The 12,703-nt window shown below is 45.4% G+C and overlaps 1 protein-coding gene across 7 annotated transcripts in view; it reads right to left on the bottom strand.

Moving 5' to 3' along the window:
* Positions 1-12,703, bottom strand: part of Ctl2 (Choline transporter-like 2) — a 182,242-nt gene that overhangs the window by 39,890 nt on the left and 129,649 nt on the right. For all 7 annotated transcript variants that reach the window (XM_089584030.1, XM_089584032.1, XM_089584026.1 and 4 more), the window contains 2 exons: positions 6,512-6,595; positions 5,489-5,601 (listed from right to left, as the gene is read on the bottom strand). In XM_089584030.1, coding sequence (XP_089440156.1) covers positions 5,489-5,601; positions 6,512-6,595 — 197 coding nt within the window. The remainder of the gene's footprint in view (positions 1-5,488; positions 5,602-6,511; positions 6,596-12,703) is intronic.

Genomic DNA, 12,703 nt, shown 5'->3' with positions numbered 1-12,703 from the left:
TGACTTGCTGCAAAGATGGTTCGGCTAATGGCAAGCAACAGCACCATACCTGCCAACCTAGCAACATGAAAATCCGGGAGACCGCCGCGGCGGGGGTGGGGAGGCTGACAACATCGGAAAACGGTGAGAGTTGCGGCCCACTATAATTTATTTTGAACTTATCTCTGTTGTTGCAGGGCTGCAGGGAGTCGCCGACTTCGCAAGCTTCAAGAACTTGTCAGAATACGTCTGCTCAAAACAACGTCCGGTTTGGTGACTCTTCGCCTTGAGGAGGTCACTGACACTTTTGTTGGAAAGCGAAGACCGGAATTCGGCTCTTGTCTTCTTAACCACGCTAAAGATTCACTCACAATCAGCTTTTGACACGCTGCGATTCCTCAGCGTAGTAAGTTGCCACGATGGGATACATTTGGTACACGCTATCGTTGCTTCCATCCACAGCGATTGCGAAAGCACGGTGTTTCAGAGACTCCAACATTAACCTTTCGGCGTCCACAGCCATTTCCCCGATGATGGCAGTTGCTTTGGTACGTCCACATCCGTAGCACTTTGCGTCGTCACATTTCGGGAACATTTTCCGAAATAGTGGTCCCGCGTGATCACTCACGCTTAGCGGCAGGTTGTGTTCCACAAGAAATCCCGTGAAAAGGCACTCTGCACGGATCACACTGTCTTCGCCGTTGTTTTGAAAGAAACTGCCGATGGTGCCCTGCACTTCTGCAGCACGAACATAGTTCTTATGTTTCTGTGAAGCGATGTGTACCTTGATGCCGTTCTTGCCGCCGTGCGAAACGCTCGCATCACAGGTGCATGTGGTACAGAATCCATACTTGTCACCTTTTCGCGAACCGACAAAGCACAGAAACTCAGTCGTGTACGATTTCCAAAATACTTGCAAGTACTTCTTGGCTTTCGAAAGCACCATCGATCGTTCCAACTCGGGGAAACACAGAGTAGTTCGGCGTTCTGCACTTCACTCGACGGCCTGAGAAAGCCAACTGAAGCCTAGCGCGCCCAGCGCATCTATGATCATATAACGACTGGATTGCTAAATCTGCGAGCCAGTCTGAGACGATCCAATCCGGAAAATCCAATATGGCAGCGCCCGTCGGTTGCTCGCGTTCGTGGTGGTTCCGGCTGCCGCTACCCCGATTCAATGTGCATGCTGGTGACTGAATGCTCCTGCGCTGCTTTCTGACATGGTTATATTATAGGACTAACGTTATAGGATTATAGCTATAGTGTGCAAAAAAAAAAAAAGAATAATCAGAAAAAAATGCTGGGCTGTGGCGGCCACTTTTCGGGAGATTTGAGGTCGCGTCCGTACAATCGGGAGATGTAATCAAAATTCGGGAGACTCCCGGACAATTCAAGAGAGTTGGCAGGTATGCAGCACCCACACATGCAACACGCTGCTGTCAAGTGTGTGGCAGCTCTCACTAACCTGCTTGTTCACTGCATTTATTTCCTCATTTTAACAGGTGATTTTAACACTGATGATAAACCGGTAACAGGGTTAGACCTCTTATAAGTGGGGGCTAGTTTCAAAGCATGTGCCGCTGCACCTTCAATGCAAAAGCGGGCTAGACTTGGCAACGCTCAGCAAACAGCACGCTACCAGTCCGCTGTTGTCCAGCGTGCTGGCAAGCAGTGCACCAGAGCAGGAAGTACGCCTGGCCTGGGCACACCCTAAACTTGCTCCTGAGCAACAGGCGAGCATTCTGATAACATTTGTGTTGTGCTTTCCAGTGCGAACACCAAGTACAGTCTTTGTCAAAAGTAACCAGGCTGCATGGTTAGCTTCTAGCTCGTACAGTGGAGCCCTTACAGCTTCCCTGAAGCTGAAATGGTCGTTAAAGGTAAGGACTGGGGGTCTTCTTACCTTCCAACAACTTTCGATATTTAGGAAGGTCACAAGGGCTCCACCATACAAGCTAGAAGCAAACCATGCAGCCTGGTTACTTTTGACAAAGACGGTACATAGACATGTTAGGCTGCACTGAGGCACTGCAGCATGGTGGCACAATCTCCATGTGATAGTGGTCCCGGGCACAGCCTGTGTGAGATGACACGTCACATGGTCATACCATGTGTCCAGCAACGTCTCCGACAAGTCAGAGAAGCTGCATTTCTCATGCATCGTCTCAGAGATCAGATGATTTCGATGTTCATGAGTCCCGTGCTCACTCCGCACTGACAGGAGTGCACACGCACCTACCCTGTCAACGCTGAGGTGGCTCCTGGCTGTGCACTGTCCACAGATGCTCGGACAGCAAAAATGGGAGTGTATTTGTAACAGGACAGAGAGTGTATTTGTAACTGGATGATGTTTCAAAAGCCAAAATAGCAGATGAATTTATTATGCAAGAAAATACCTCAACTTCTCCCTAAAGGGCAGCCAAATTACCATATTCACTCGCCTAATTTGTACATTTCTTTTAAAACTTGAAGCTTCAAACAAAGGGGCGCACAAGCTACGTGGAGGTTACACAAGCACGTCCTAAAAAACTCTACAAAGGCCGTAACGCGCAATATATACTGCATGTTGCTACCTGTATGTCAACTCCTAACTCACACCTTCGCTGCCAGAAAAACATTGACTCAAAATATGAAACGCATACGAGGTACGAGGGGGTACCCAAAAGAAACTGAACTTATTTTTGTTTGAACTTATTTGTTCACATTTTAAGCACAGACCTTCAATCTCCTTCAAAGTATTCTCCACTTGCAATGATACGCTTGTCGAATCTTTCATTCCATTTTTCAAAACATTGTTTAAATTCATCTTTTGTGATGCTTGACAGTGCTTCCGTCGTTGTTTTCTTCACCTCAGCAACATCAGCGAAACGCTTTCCATTCACCTGTCTTTTCATTCTAGGAAACAAAGAAAGTAGCACGGCGCAAGGTCGGATAGTGAGTCTGAGGGTTGAGGAACAGGGGTCATGCCATTTTTGGTCCAAAATTGTCGTAGAGACAGGGCTGTGTGAGCAGGGGCATTGCCATGATGGAAAAACCAGTCGCCCGACTGCCACAAATCAGGCCGCTTCCACCGCACACTGTTGCCCAATCTTTTCAAAACAGAAAAGTAGAAAGCCTGGTTAACTGTCTCACTCTGCGGAACAAATTCTGAATGGACGACTCCTCTCACGTCGAAAAAACAAATCAGCATTGTTTTGAGGTTTGGTTTCACCTGACGAGCTTTCTTGAGGCGAGGTGAATTTGAAGTTTTCCATTGGCATGATTGTTGCTTTGATTCAGGATTTGATTCAGGAACACTTGAGTTGTCCCCATAGCATCGTCCTTGTACGTCTTTCTTAATATTTCAAGAGTTTCCGTTCCACTTTTTCCGAGCAAAAATCTGAATTTCACCGGCGCACGCTGTTCACGAAAATCAGCCATTGCAAAAACGACATTCACACAAAACAGCCGTCACTCTAAAACTCTGCCTAAACTAGTCTGACCTCCTTCAGCGACGGCACTTGGCTTACTGACTCTGGAATGTTCGTCCTATGCGCTCCTAGTGGCAAAACGCGGTACCACAGAAGCTTTGCCGACCAAAAAAATTAGTTCAGATTCCTTTGGGTACCCCCTCGTACCCCCTACCAACCCACCCCATGTTATGTAGTTCCCAGTGGGATGGCATTATGGCGCGTGTGCAACTCAACGCAATAAACGTGCAACAATACAATCACAAAGCCAGCAGTCAGAGGCAAATGGAAAAAAACTATGGGGGCACTTTGGCAGCCTAAAGTGCGCTAGGCAAAAGCCTCTGTCGCGCTACTTCGACTGCCAATGACTGCCTATGTTTGTTACGGCTGCACCGCTTGGGAGCCATTTTCCTCCACTAGCTGCCGCACACCGGCTGACGGCGGAGCAGCGCTCGACGCCGCCGCGCCGACAGCTCCATCTGTCGACGAAGATTGGCAGCTGCGCTCGTCGATGAGCCACCCCAGGCGCTAGATGAAACGCCAGATGGACAGACAGGAGAAGGAGCCATTAAAGGTGCACTGAAGAGGAATCTGAACTTGTCTTTTTGCCGTGGGAACTCGATCTATACGTTCCGAGCTTTCTTAGAAACCACGATTTATTGCCCTGTGTGGCCGATTTTCCTAATTAAATCGAATTAACGTCCGGCTCCCGCCTTTTTTTTTTAATTCTGCCTCGTATGATGGGCGGAGTCGACCAACGTGTGGAGTGCCTTTCGCCCAGTCCCGTGGCGGCTTGCCGCTCTGCCATCGGCGGAGTAATACGTAGTAGTCCGTAGTAGGAAATAGTCCGCGCCGATTTTTATTTCTGCGGGCTTATTTTGCGGCTATATTATCTGCGAATGAAACTATTTATTCACGGAAACCTAAAAAAGAAAATAAAGCGAAAGCAAAGCCTCCACGGAGCTGGCTGAAAGGCACTTCACGCGTTGGTCGACTCCGCCCACCGTACGAGGCAGAATTAAAAAAATAAAGGCGGGAGCCGGACGCTAATTCGATTTAATTAGGGAAATCGGCCACACAGGGCAATAAGTCGCAGTTTCTAAGAATGCTAGGAACGTGTAGATCGAGTTCCCGCGGCAAAAAGACAAGTTCAGAATCCTCTTCAGTGCACCTTTAAAGGCTTTTGCCTTAAAAAGGCGATAAACCTGCACCCTTGCAAGCAGCCTGGCCGACTTTTGGCAAACCAAGCGGCAAACAATTCGGTTGTTTTGGATTCCAGCGTGTGCCGGTGGTTACTGGAAGTTTGCTTTCGCAACTGTTTGTCCAGGGTAAATGGCACGCAGTTTGTACCCTCGCCACTCACAACTTTTGTAGCCGCACATGGCAACGCCAATGTTCCCAAGCCTGCCTTGTGAGCACCCGCGTGCACACTGGTGGTCTGGTGAAGCAGGGGGTGCAAAATGTGCGAGTCAAAGTTGAAAAAAAAAAAAAAAAAAAAAACTCCGGGTAATAAGTTAGGAATGCGCAAATTGCATGAGGGCGCAGATTAGGCGAGTAAATATGGTAGTTTGCTCAAGTATCACTTCTGCTTTTGGCAAGGCATTTTTCACACGGCCATGCTGTAGTGAACGGCTCCGGATTAATTAAAGAATGCCACCTGGCCTCTTTTAACGCACAACCAACACCTTGGTATGCAGACATTTTACCATTTTGCGACTGTTGAAATGGCCACCGTGGCCAGATTTGAACTTGATAACGTGTAAAACTTAGGAGTGTCACAACCACTAAGGCAGTGCAGCAAGTATCACTTGTGCTTTTGGCAGAAAAACAAACTTCATCATGGCATAGTGCACTCAGAGTAGAATGCGTATTAACAACTTGCAGGCATATTCTATGCAAAACACACTGCATCTCACAACCAGTGGTTTTTGTTGCCTTTACAAGCCCTTTTACACCGCCAGTGTTCACTGCACCATATGCTCTTGTGACCGACCCTTACTTTCCTTCGTGCTACCCCCTGAACGAACCCCACAAACCACCTGTGCTGGTGTGGCACTCACCGAAAGAGAAGAGCACCACCAGGCAGAGGATGCTCAGCCAGACCATGATGGCTGCCAGCCAGCGCATGAGGGCAATCCACAGGAATGCTATCAGCATGGCACACAGCAGGCCTCTGGGGGCAACAGGCAGAGCATCCCACACCATGAGCAAGGCCACCACAGCCAACGAGAAAAGCAAGCACTTTTCCACCCATCATGCCATGGTATTCGTGCACGCCTCCCACTGGCATTACCTGCAATACAGCTGCAAGCTGTTTGCCCTTTTGTTTTCACACTGAAATGCTGGATTCAGTCATATTCCCTTCAGCAGAGAAGAACCCCAGTGCATGGAGTCAAATCCAATCGGACGAAAACTGAGAACTGGAAAGGATGCTAGGCAGCAAATGACCAATAACTCCTCACAGGCAGTTCCTTAACGTCAGAAAATGAATTTTATGAAGCAATACAGAAACATCCTTTCTTCCTAGCAGAGCATTACCTTTTACTTTGATTAGTTTGATACTTGCATACTTTTCACATATGAGGACACTTAAACTGAACTCAAATTTTCTTGCCAAAACTGTATCACTTATGATAAGTAATTTTTTCTGGCACAAGGGAATCTGGGCCAAAAAGCAGCGAACTCATGGTTACTGGTCAAATCAGGTCCACAACATGTGCTGTGGGCTGAACCTTCTAAAGGTGAACGGCCAAAAAGTTATGCATTTGAGTATTATTTACAATGTACCATGACGGTGGTAGGCACAACAGAAGTATCAAAAAGCCTAAAGATGGTCAACGGTTACTGGTAAAAAAAATTTTAAGATGGAGCCAGGGAACCTCAGCCACAAAGTCGTAGTCTGGGCAAAGGCCACGAGGCCTCGATGGTTAAGGCAAACAAGTCAGCCACACCATTCTGGAAAAGAAAACTACATCAGTAGTTTCCTCCAGCTCGATCAAACGTAGCAAAAATGGCTCTAAATCTAGCGTGCACCTCAGAACAACAGCAAAAAGCGTGGCAAATGACATCCCTGTGTTACTCACATAAGCATGTGAGGCCATGCAGTCTTGAAGTCTTGGAAGGCAAGTTCACCAGCATCCTTGGCACTGGAAAGGCCTGCAAGGATCCTGCGTGAGAAATGCGGCAGAAGTGAGCTATTGCAGTGCACAGGCGACGACAACATAAAACAATCAGATGCCAATTTCTATGGAAGTGCACAGTCGCCACAAAGTAAGAAAGCAAATGAAAGAACGCAGTTCCATGTAATAAAAGGGCTTACCAGACAGGTTTGCACGAAAGCTGCTATGAGCCACCAAACTTTTGTGGTGCACTTTGAGCAACAGAGCAAACCACATTTGTAGAAGACACAGTCTAGACGCTTGAGAAATAAAGGTAGTACGTTGGAAGAGATCCATTTGAAAATGGTAGATGAAAAAAGCATGCAATGACCAAAACCTTGCCTCATGCAGAACATAATGAATAAAGAAGAGCACAAATCTAGACCCCACTCTCATTCTGAGACTTCATACAAGATGCAGCACTATTCAGAGCACCAAACTGAGAACTGTTCCAGTTAGCTAGTTGGTCAGCTAGCTAGCTACGCCAAGCCAGTTTCTAAAGCTACGCTAACAAAGCTAAATATAGTTATTTTGGTTTGTTCACAATAATGTACAAACTGGAGATTGCACAAGTGCGGAACATGTGCAAGCTGCCAGACGGCATGGTACGTGACCCCTAAGCCCACTGACAGGACACTTTACCTTCTTTGCAGGAGCCCATTATCCAGTGAAAAACAAAAAGCAGAGCGAATGTATGCCTGAACAGGTACTGTTTGGTTTTCGCGGTGAACAGAGCCTTGTGCAAAGAAGCTTCACCCTGGCCACCACCTGACCAGATGACCTCCTCCAAAATTATTTGTTCTAGGTACCACTCCAGTACAGACATTGCAATGGCCGGAGCTGGTATCACGAGAAGGGAATTTCGCTGATACCACAATTCTTATGACACTTCTTTGACACTCACCACAGTATAAACAGACAAAAATAGGGCAGCTGAGGGGCTCGTTATGATACGTTTAGAAAGAAACCAGCAGTCTTTGAGGCCAAGGGAAGTGTAAGGAAATGAGTTTCATCACTTTTTTTTTCCTTTTTTGCAGATGAGGAAAAATTAATCGAGAAATTCTTTTTAGACACTAGATAATTTAGAAGAAAGCAAATCAAAAGACAATCACGCGCAGCCGGCGGGCTCTGAGACCTCCCATGTGTGCGGTGCTCTGCGAACTGAGCTTCAGTAGCGGTTGCCTCTCCCTCAACTTTCGAGGGTTTTAATGTTAAGTGTAGCCTAACCTTGAGTGTGTTCAGCCTCACCGCACGCAACCATATTGGCGGACTTCGGACGTCCTGTTAAAATTGCCTCTCATCCACACACAAACAGAGAACGTAATTACAAATAATGCTCCCCATGCCTCCCATGACCTCAAAGGCCGTTAGCTTCTTTCTAAAGCTCGTCACAGAGGCAATACAGGCAAACACCCAAGCTGAAGCACGCAGGAAAGGAGTCGAAAGGAGTATTGAAGGCCACAGTCCTCATGCAAAGAGCTCAGACACTTCAAAGATGCACAATGGTGCAGCAACAAGAGCCCAAGGGCATCCATTTCTCAAAGGCCCTACCTCAGAGTTACAGCTGACAGCCAGCTACTGTAATGGGAGAGCTGCATGAACTAAAAATAACATTGCACTGTGCAAAAGCAGTGCACAGCCAGCTAGCCAGAGCCTCAGTGCATTTTAACGAGTACTCCTCACGGTTCCAGTCATATTGCTTCATTTTCAATGATTGCCACTGAGAACCAGAAGAAGCAGGAACAAGTAAAAGCCAAGCAGCACAGCGCAATGCTGAGAAGCAAAGCTTTTTTTTTTTTTTTGCAGCATGCCAGCTAGCGCAAGAACCCCAGTTCCACAAGTTTCATACTTGCGTGTCGAACTACGTACTTCCTGAAAGTGGGAACAGCGTGAAAATTTGTATGAGAACCTCGCATTCTTCCAAATGCACTGTCACCAAAACACAAAGGCTGTCAACATTTTCACTGGCCCAGACGCCGAGGTTCGCAACTCATTTCCCATTCCTTCCACTTAAGATACATACTCAACCCAGTTACAGCATGTCTCAACATAAAATGGTCACTTCAAAGTATGCACTATGAACAGGGCTGTTTGTTTACACATAAGATCCAGCTTTTCCCAACTGCTGCACTTGAGCAATGCTAAGAAAAGTTGGGCCCTACTTCATTGTTACCTGCATAGAACAGCCTGTCTAAAATGCAGTTGGGCAATGCAACCGGTTGAGGACACTACGCAAAAACTCGCAGCTTCCCTAAATTCATTAACCAACACTTAACTGAGCTCTCGTTAGTTTGCAGCAAAACAATGATACACCTCTCCTGACTCCAGGCACCCAAGATGTGGCTTCACTTTGGGTAAATTTGAGCAGTACATATTAGCTGTGAGCCCCAAGTGCACAGGCAGAGACCTGACATTGCATTAGTGTCCTTGCATCGACCACTAAACCAGGCTAGTCAAGCACACTTCAACAACCCTGCTGTTCCTTCCGGATGGCAGCTATGGTGCTGAAAGCATGATTTCATAATTATAGTGCACACATAAGCCCAGAAGATCTCGCACAGATGTGGAAATGCCACAAATTCAGATTACCGAAGAAAACATAACTTGTTATAGTTTATGAAAGCAAGGTACATCATGTACAGTCTTTGTCAAAAGTTTAGAGCCCAGGGGGTTCACTTCTAAGCTTTATATTGGGACTCCAGGAGCATTCACGGAAGTCCTACCTATTGCAGGAGGCAGCACCAGAAATCTTCTCATGTTCAGGCAATTTGGAGCGCTAGAGATCCATTAAGAACGACAGAGTGTGGCTCAAAAGAAAACCCCCTGGGCTCCAAACTTTTGACAAAGGCTGTACCACAAGAGATGGCATGCTTGTGGTATTCTTAATTATGAATACAGTGCTGACTGAATGCATTTATACGAATGACTACAATTATGAATACATTTATACAGCTTAATAAAATCAGGACTTGCCCTTCCCATGAGCAATAAACATGCATGCATAAACATGAAATCATCAGAGAAACAGTCATGACAACAAGTAAAATAAAAGCCAAAGAACATGCTGAAGATTAAAGATTGTGAAAGTGCAACAAGGTACAAAGGACTGCCAGATGATCGTATACATACTGTATTTAGTCACGTAATGAAAGCGCTTGCATAATGAATGCACGCCCTACTCTGGCTGTCAAAGAGCACAAGTTTTTTTCCCTCATGTCTATTAGACGCACACCTTTCTTTAGGCATGCAGTCTGCTAACAACAGTAGTGAATGCTAGCAAGCACCCTTTTTCAAATGACGAAACAACTAGACAGATTGATGGACCGATCTTATTGGCGCCCCGTCTGAATCAGGGCAGTGGTGAGTGCCACTTTGCCTAGTAAATAGATGTGGTGGTTTTAGTTATTTCATACATTTTTCCCTCCTTTTTTTTACTTTCAATTTTTTTTTACACAATAATACAATAATATAAAGCGCTATCTATCGAATGTCAAGATTACTAAATCTCACCCTACGGCAGAAACAGCAAATAATGTTCTGCAAGAAATCTGAGAACCAACAGAAATCGTGCCTGGTCAAAAGGGGTTTCTCTGTTCGATCTGCTATACTGACGATTGTAGCAACTTGCTGCAGTTGAGCTTTGAGCTGAACGCTGAGAGTTCTGCTCAAGTGAGCTCCAGTTGTGCTCTCCTTGGACAAAATTATAGGCTACTACATGAGTTATTCGTGTGAGTTTAAGATAAAAGTTGTTGACTATACTCTGGAGCATGGGAAGTAAGCTAAAGAGTGCATTTTGTTTTCTGAGAACATGAGTCGTACTGGATGAAATGTTTATTCCATGAGCTTAATTTCTAGTCCCATTTTTATTGCTTCAAAATTTTCTTGAACATTTTAACTCGCTTAATAAACACAGCTCCCAATTTTTAAGAGATTTTTTCAGGGAAAAAAATGTGCATTAATTATGAAGAAAATGCAGTATTTAAAAGAATTGCCTATTTTTTCCAGACGGTAAACGGATGGTACACTAATGCACATGCCAATACTGCAATTCTGTATTTCACCTGCTTCCAACTAATCACTGGACACTACCCCTTCCACGCCCTGTAACATGGGTATGATTCAGAATGGGGAATCACCATGCCTAGCTGTGCTCTGACAAATGCACCCCCATCACTTACGTGAAGTGATGAGGTTACTTCATGTGTTTTGTTCCACATACGGGTTCAACCCTTTCTTGATCAGCAACAGTGTAAAGACTCAAGAGCTTGAGAGGTGCAGAAAATACGTCAATCGCGAATTTCATGGCAACCTTCTCCAAATTGATGGAGCCCTTGTGTATATAAGGTATTACCTCGAAATATTCCTTTTGATTTCTCCAAAAATGCAGCTGAAGTAACTGCCTTCTTTCTTTTTTGCACCTCTGAGCCCCAGCAGCTGCCCAGCAGGAAAACCCACCTCCTTCAATCTTTCAACCTGGAGGTCAAAACTACTGACTGACTATGCAAGGACATTACCTGAGCTAGCCTAAAACACAAAGTTGCAATTCCCTTCATTCTTAAAGGACTCTGAACGCAAATAACCATGCACGACAGCACTTTCTTGGACTGTGGCCCAGCTAAAATATCCAGTCCAATGTCCAGCTTACACGCCACAGTCCAAGAAAGCACTGATGCCTTGCGATTCCTCCCATTCACAGCTCAACAAGAACGGAATTGCAACTTCATGTCTCAGGTCATCATTACTCAAGTCCTCTCAAAGCAGAAGTTAGAAGTAGTTTTTACCTTTTTTTTTTCCTTTCTCAAATAAAGAGGTGCTGAGTTCTAACTATATACCAGCTTCAGTGTAATAATGCTTCATATACTGTATTTACTCGTGTAATGAACCCACTCAAAAAATCAACCCCCCCCCCTTTTCTTGTTGAAAATTCTTCACCTTTTTTTCAACATCGCATACATAACCCGACCTTTAGGGCCGGTGTTCAGCACATTCACTCCACCTTGCTGCGACTGGCCAGCACTGTCAACTACCACAGAATTGTCGGATCACGCAGTGATACAGCGAACACCTCTTGAAGCGAACAATGCTGAACACCAGTGACACGAATGTAGGTGATGCGAGAACGCAACTTGTCGACTGCGCGCTTTTGTTGAGATGGACAGACAGGCAGGCGAACAGGTGGATGGCAAGTGGGTGGGAAGGCGGACATATGATATGAAATATGGACTCACAAAAATATGTCTAAACTTTCCCCGCATAATGAACCCTCCCCCAAACTGATGTCGGCTTTTCAGAAAAAAGTGGGTTCATTATGAGAGTAAATACAGTATTTTAAAAGCAAGTCCAGGTACAACAAATAATTAGTTATGATGCTAACTTATCATGAAACTATATTAGGTATATTGACTGAGTTAGGTTTGACCGCATTTTGTCACCATTCTCCATGTGAAAAGACGCCAATAAATTTGACGTCCTTTACATAGCAGTGCCATTTCAGGAGTCCACCAATGTTTACTGGCTAGCTAGCCCATTCTGTATTAGTTGCACCTTTAATAAATACCATGCTAGTGGCAATATCTTGGTTGAACCAAATTCACACAGCTTCTCATTTTTTTAAGTGTCTTCTAGACCCAATGTTTGTAACAAATGAGCTCCCTGATTGATGGAAGGCAAATGGCAGCCAACTAACTCAACTGTCATTATAGCTGTGCCTTTTATAACAGGGTTTTATCTGGATTCTTGTCACACTACCGAGAACCCAGACACTAAGTCTTGCCTTAGCTGATGTCGAGACGTGCTGCAGGTAGAATTTGTGTCTACTTCATCAGATTTAATACTTTAACTAGACTCTCAAGGACTACTTGAGCCTTTCCCCACCGTATGTGTCACTCCACATCACCCACCCCTTCAAAGCTGCAGAGCCAACACGCTGAACGAACACCTCTGCAAACTCATCCAACTGAAACTGCCTGCCTCCCTCTCTAACTGCCATATCGGATGCCATCAATTTCAGGAAAGCTGCCAGTGATCATGTTTTCACCACTCCTCTCCATAATGACTCCAGGCCTTAAGACTAGAGAGATAAATTAAATGCCACACTACAGGAGCGCACATCGTTCC

The sequence above is a fragment of the Amblyomma mixtum genome, chromosome 3 (genome assembly GCF_055824585.1).
Source record: "Amblyomma mixtum isolate Tamu chromosome 3, ASM5582458v1, whole genome shotgun sequence".
In the NCBI taxonomy this organism is placed as follows: domain Eukaryota; kingdom Metazoa; phylum Arthropoda; class Arachnida; order Ixodida; family Ixodidae; genus Amblyomma; species Amblyomma mixtum.
Note: the sequence above shows the minus strand (reverse complement) of the source record. Positions and strands in the feature narration are given on the sequence as shown.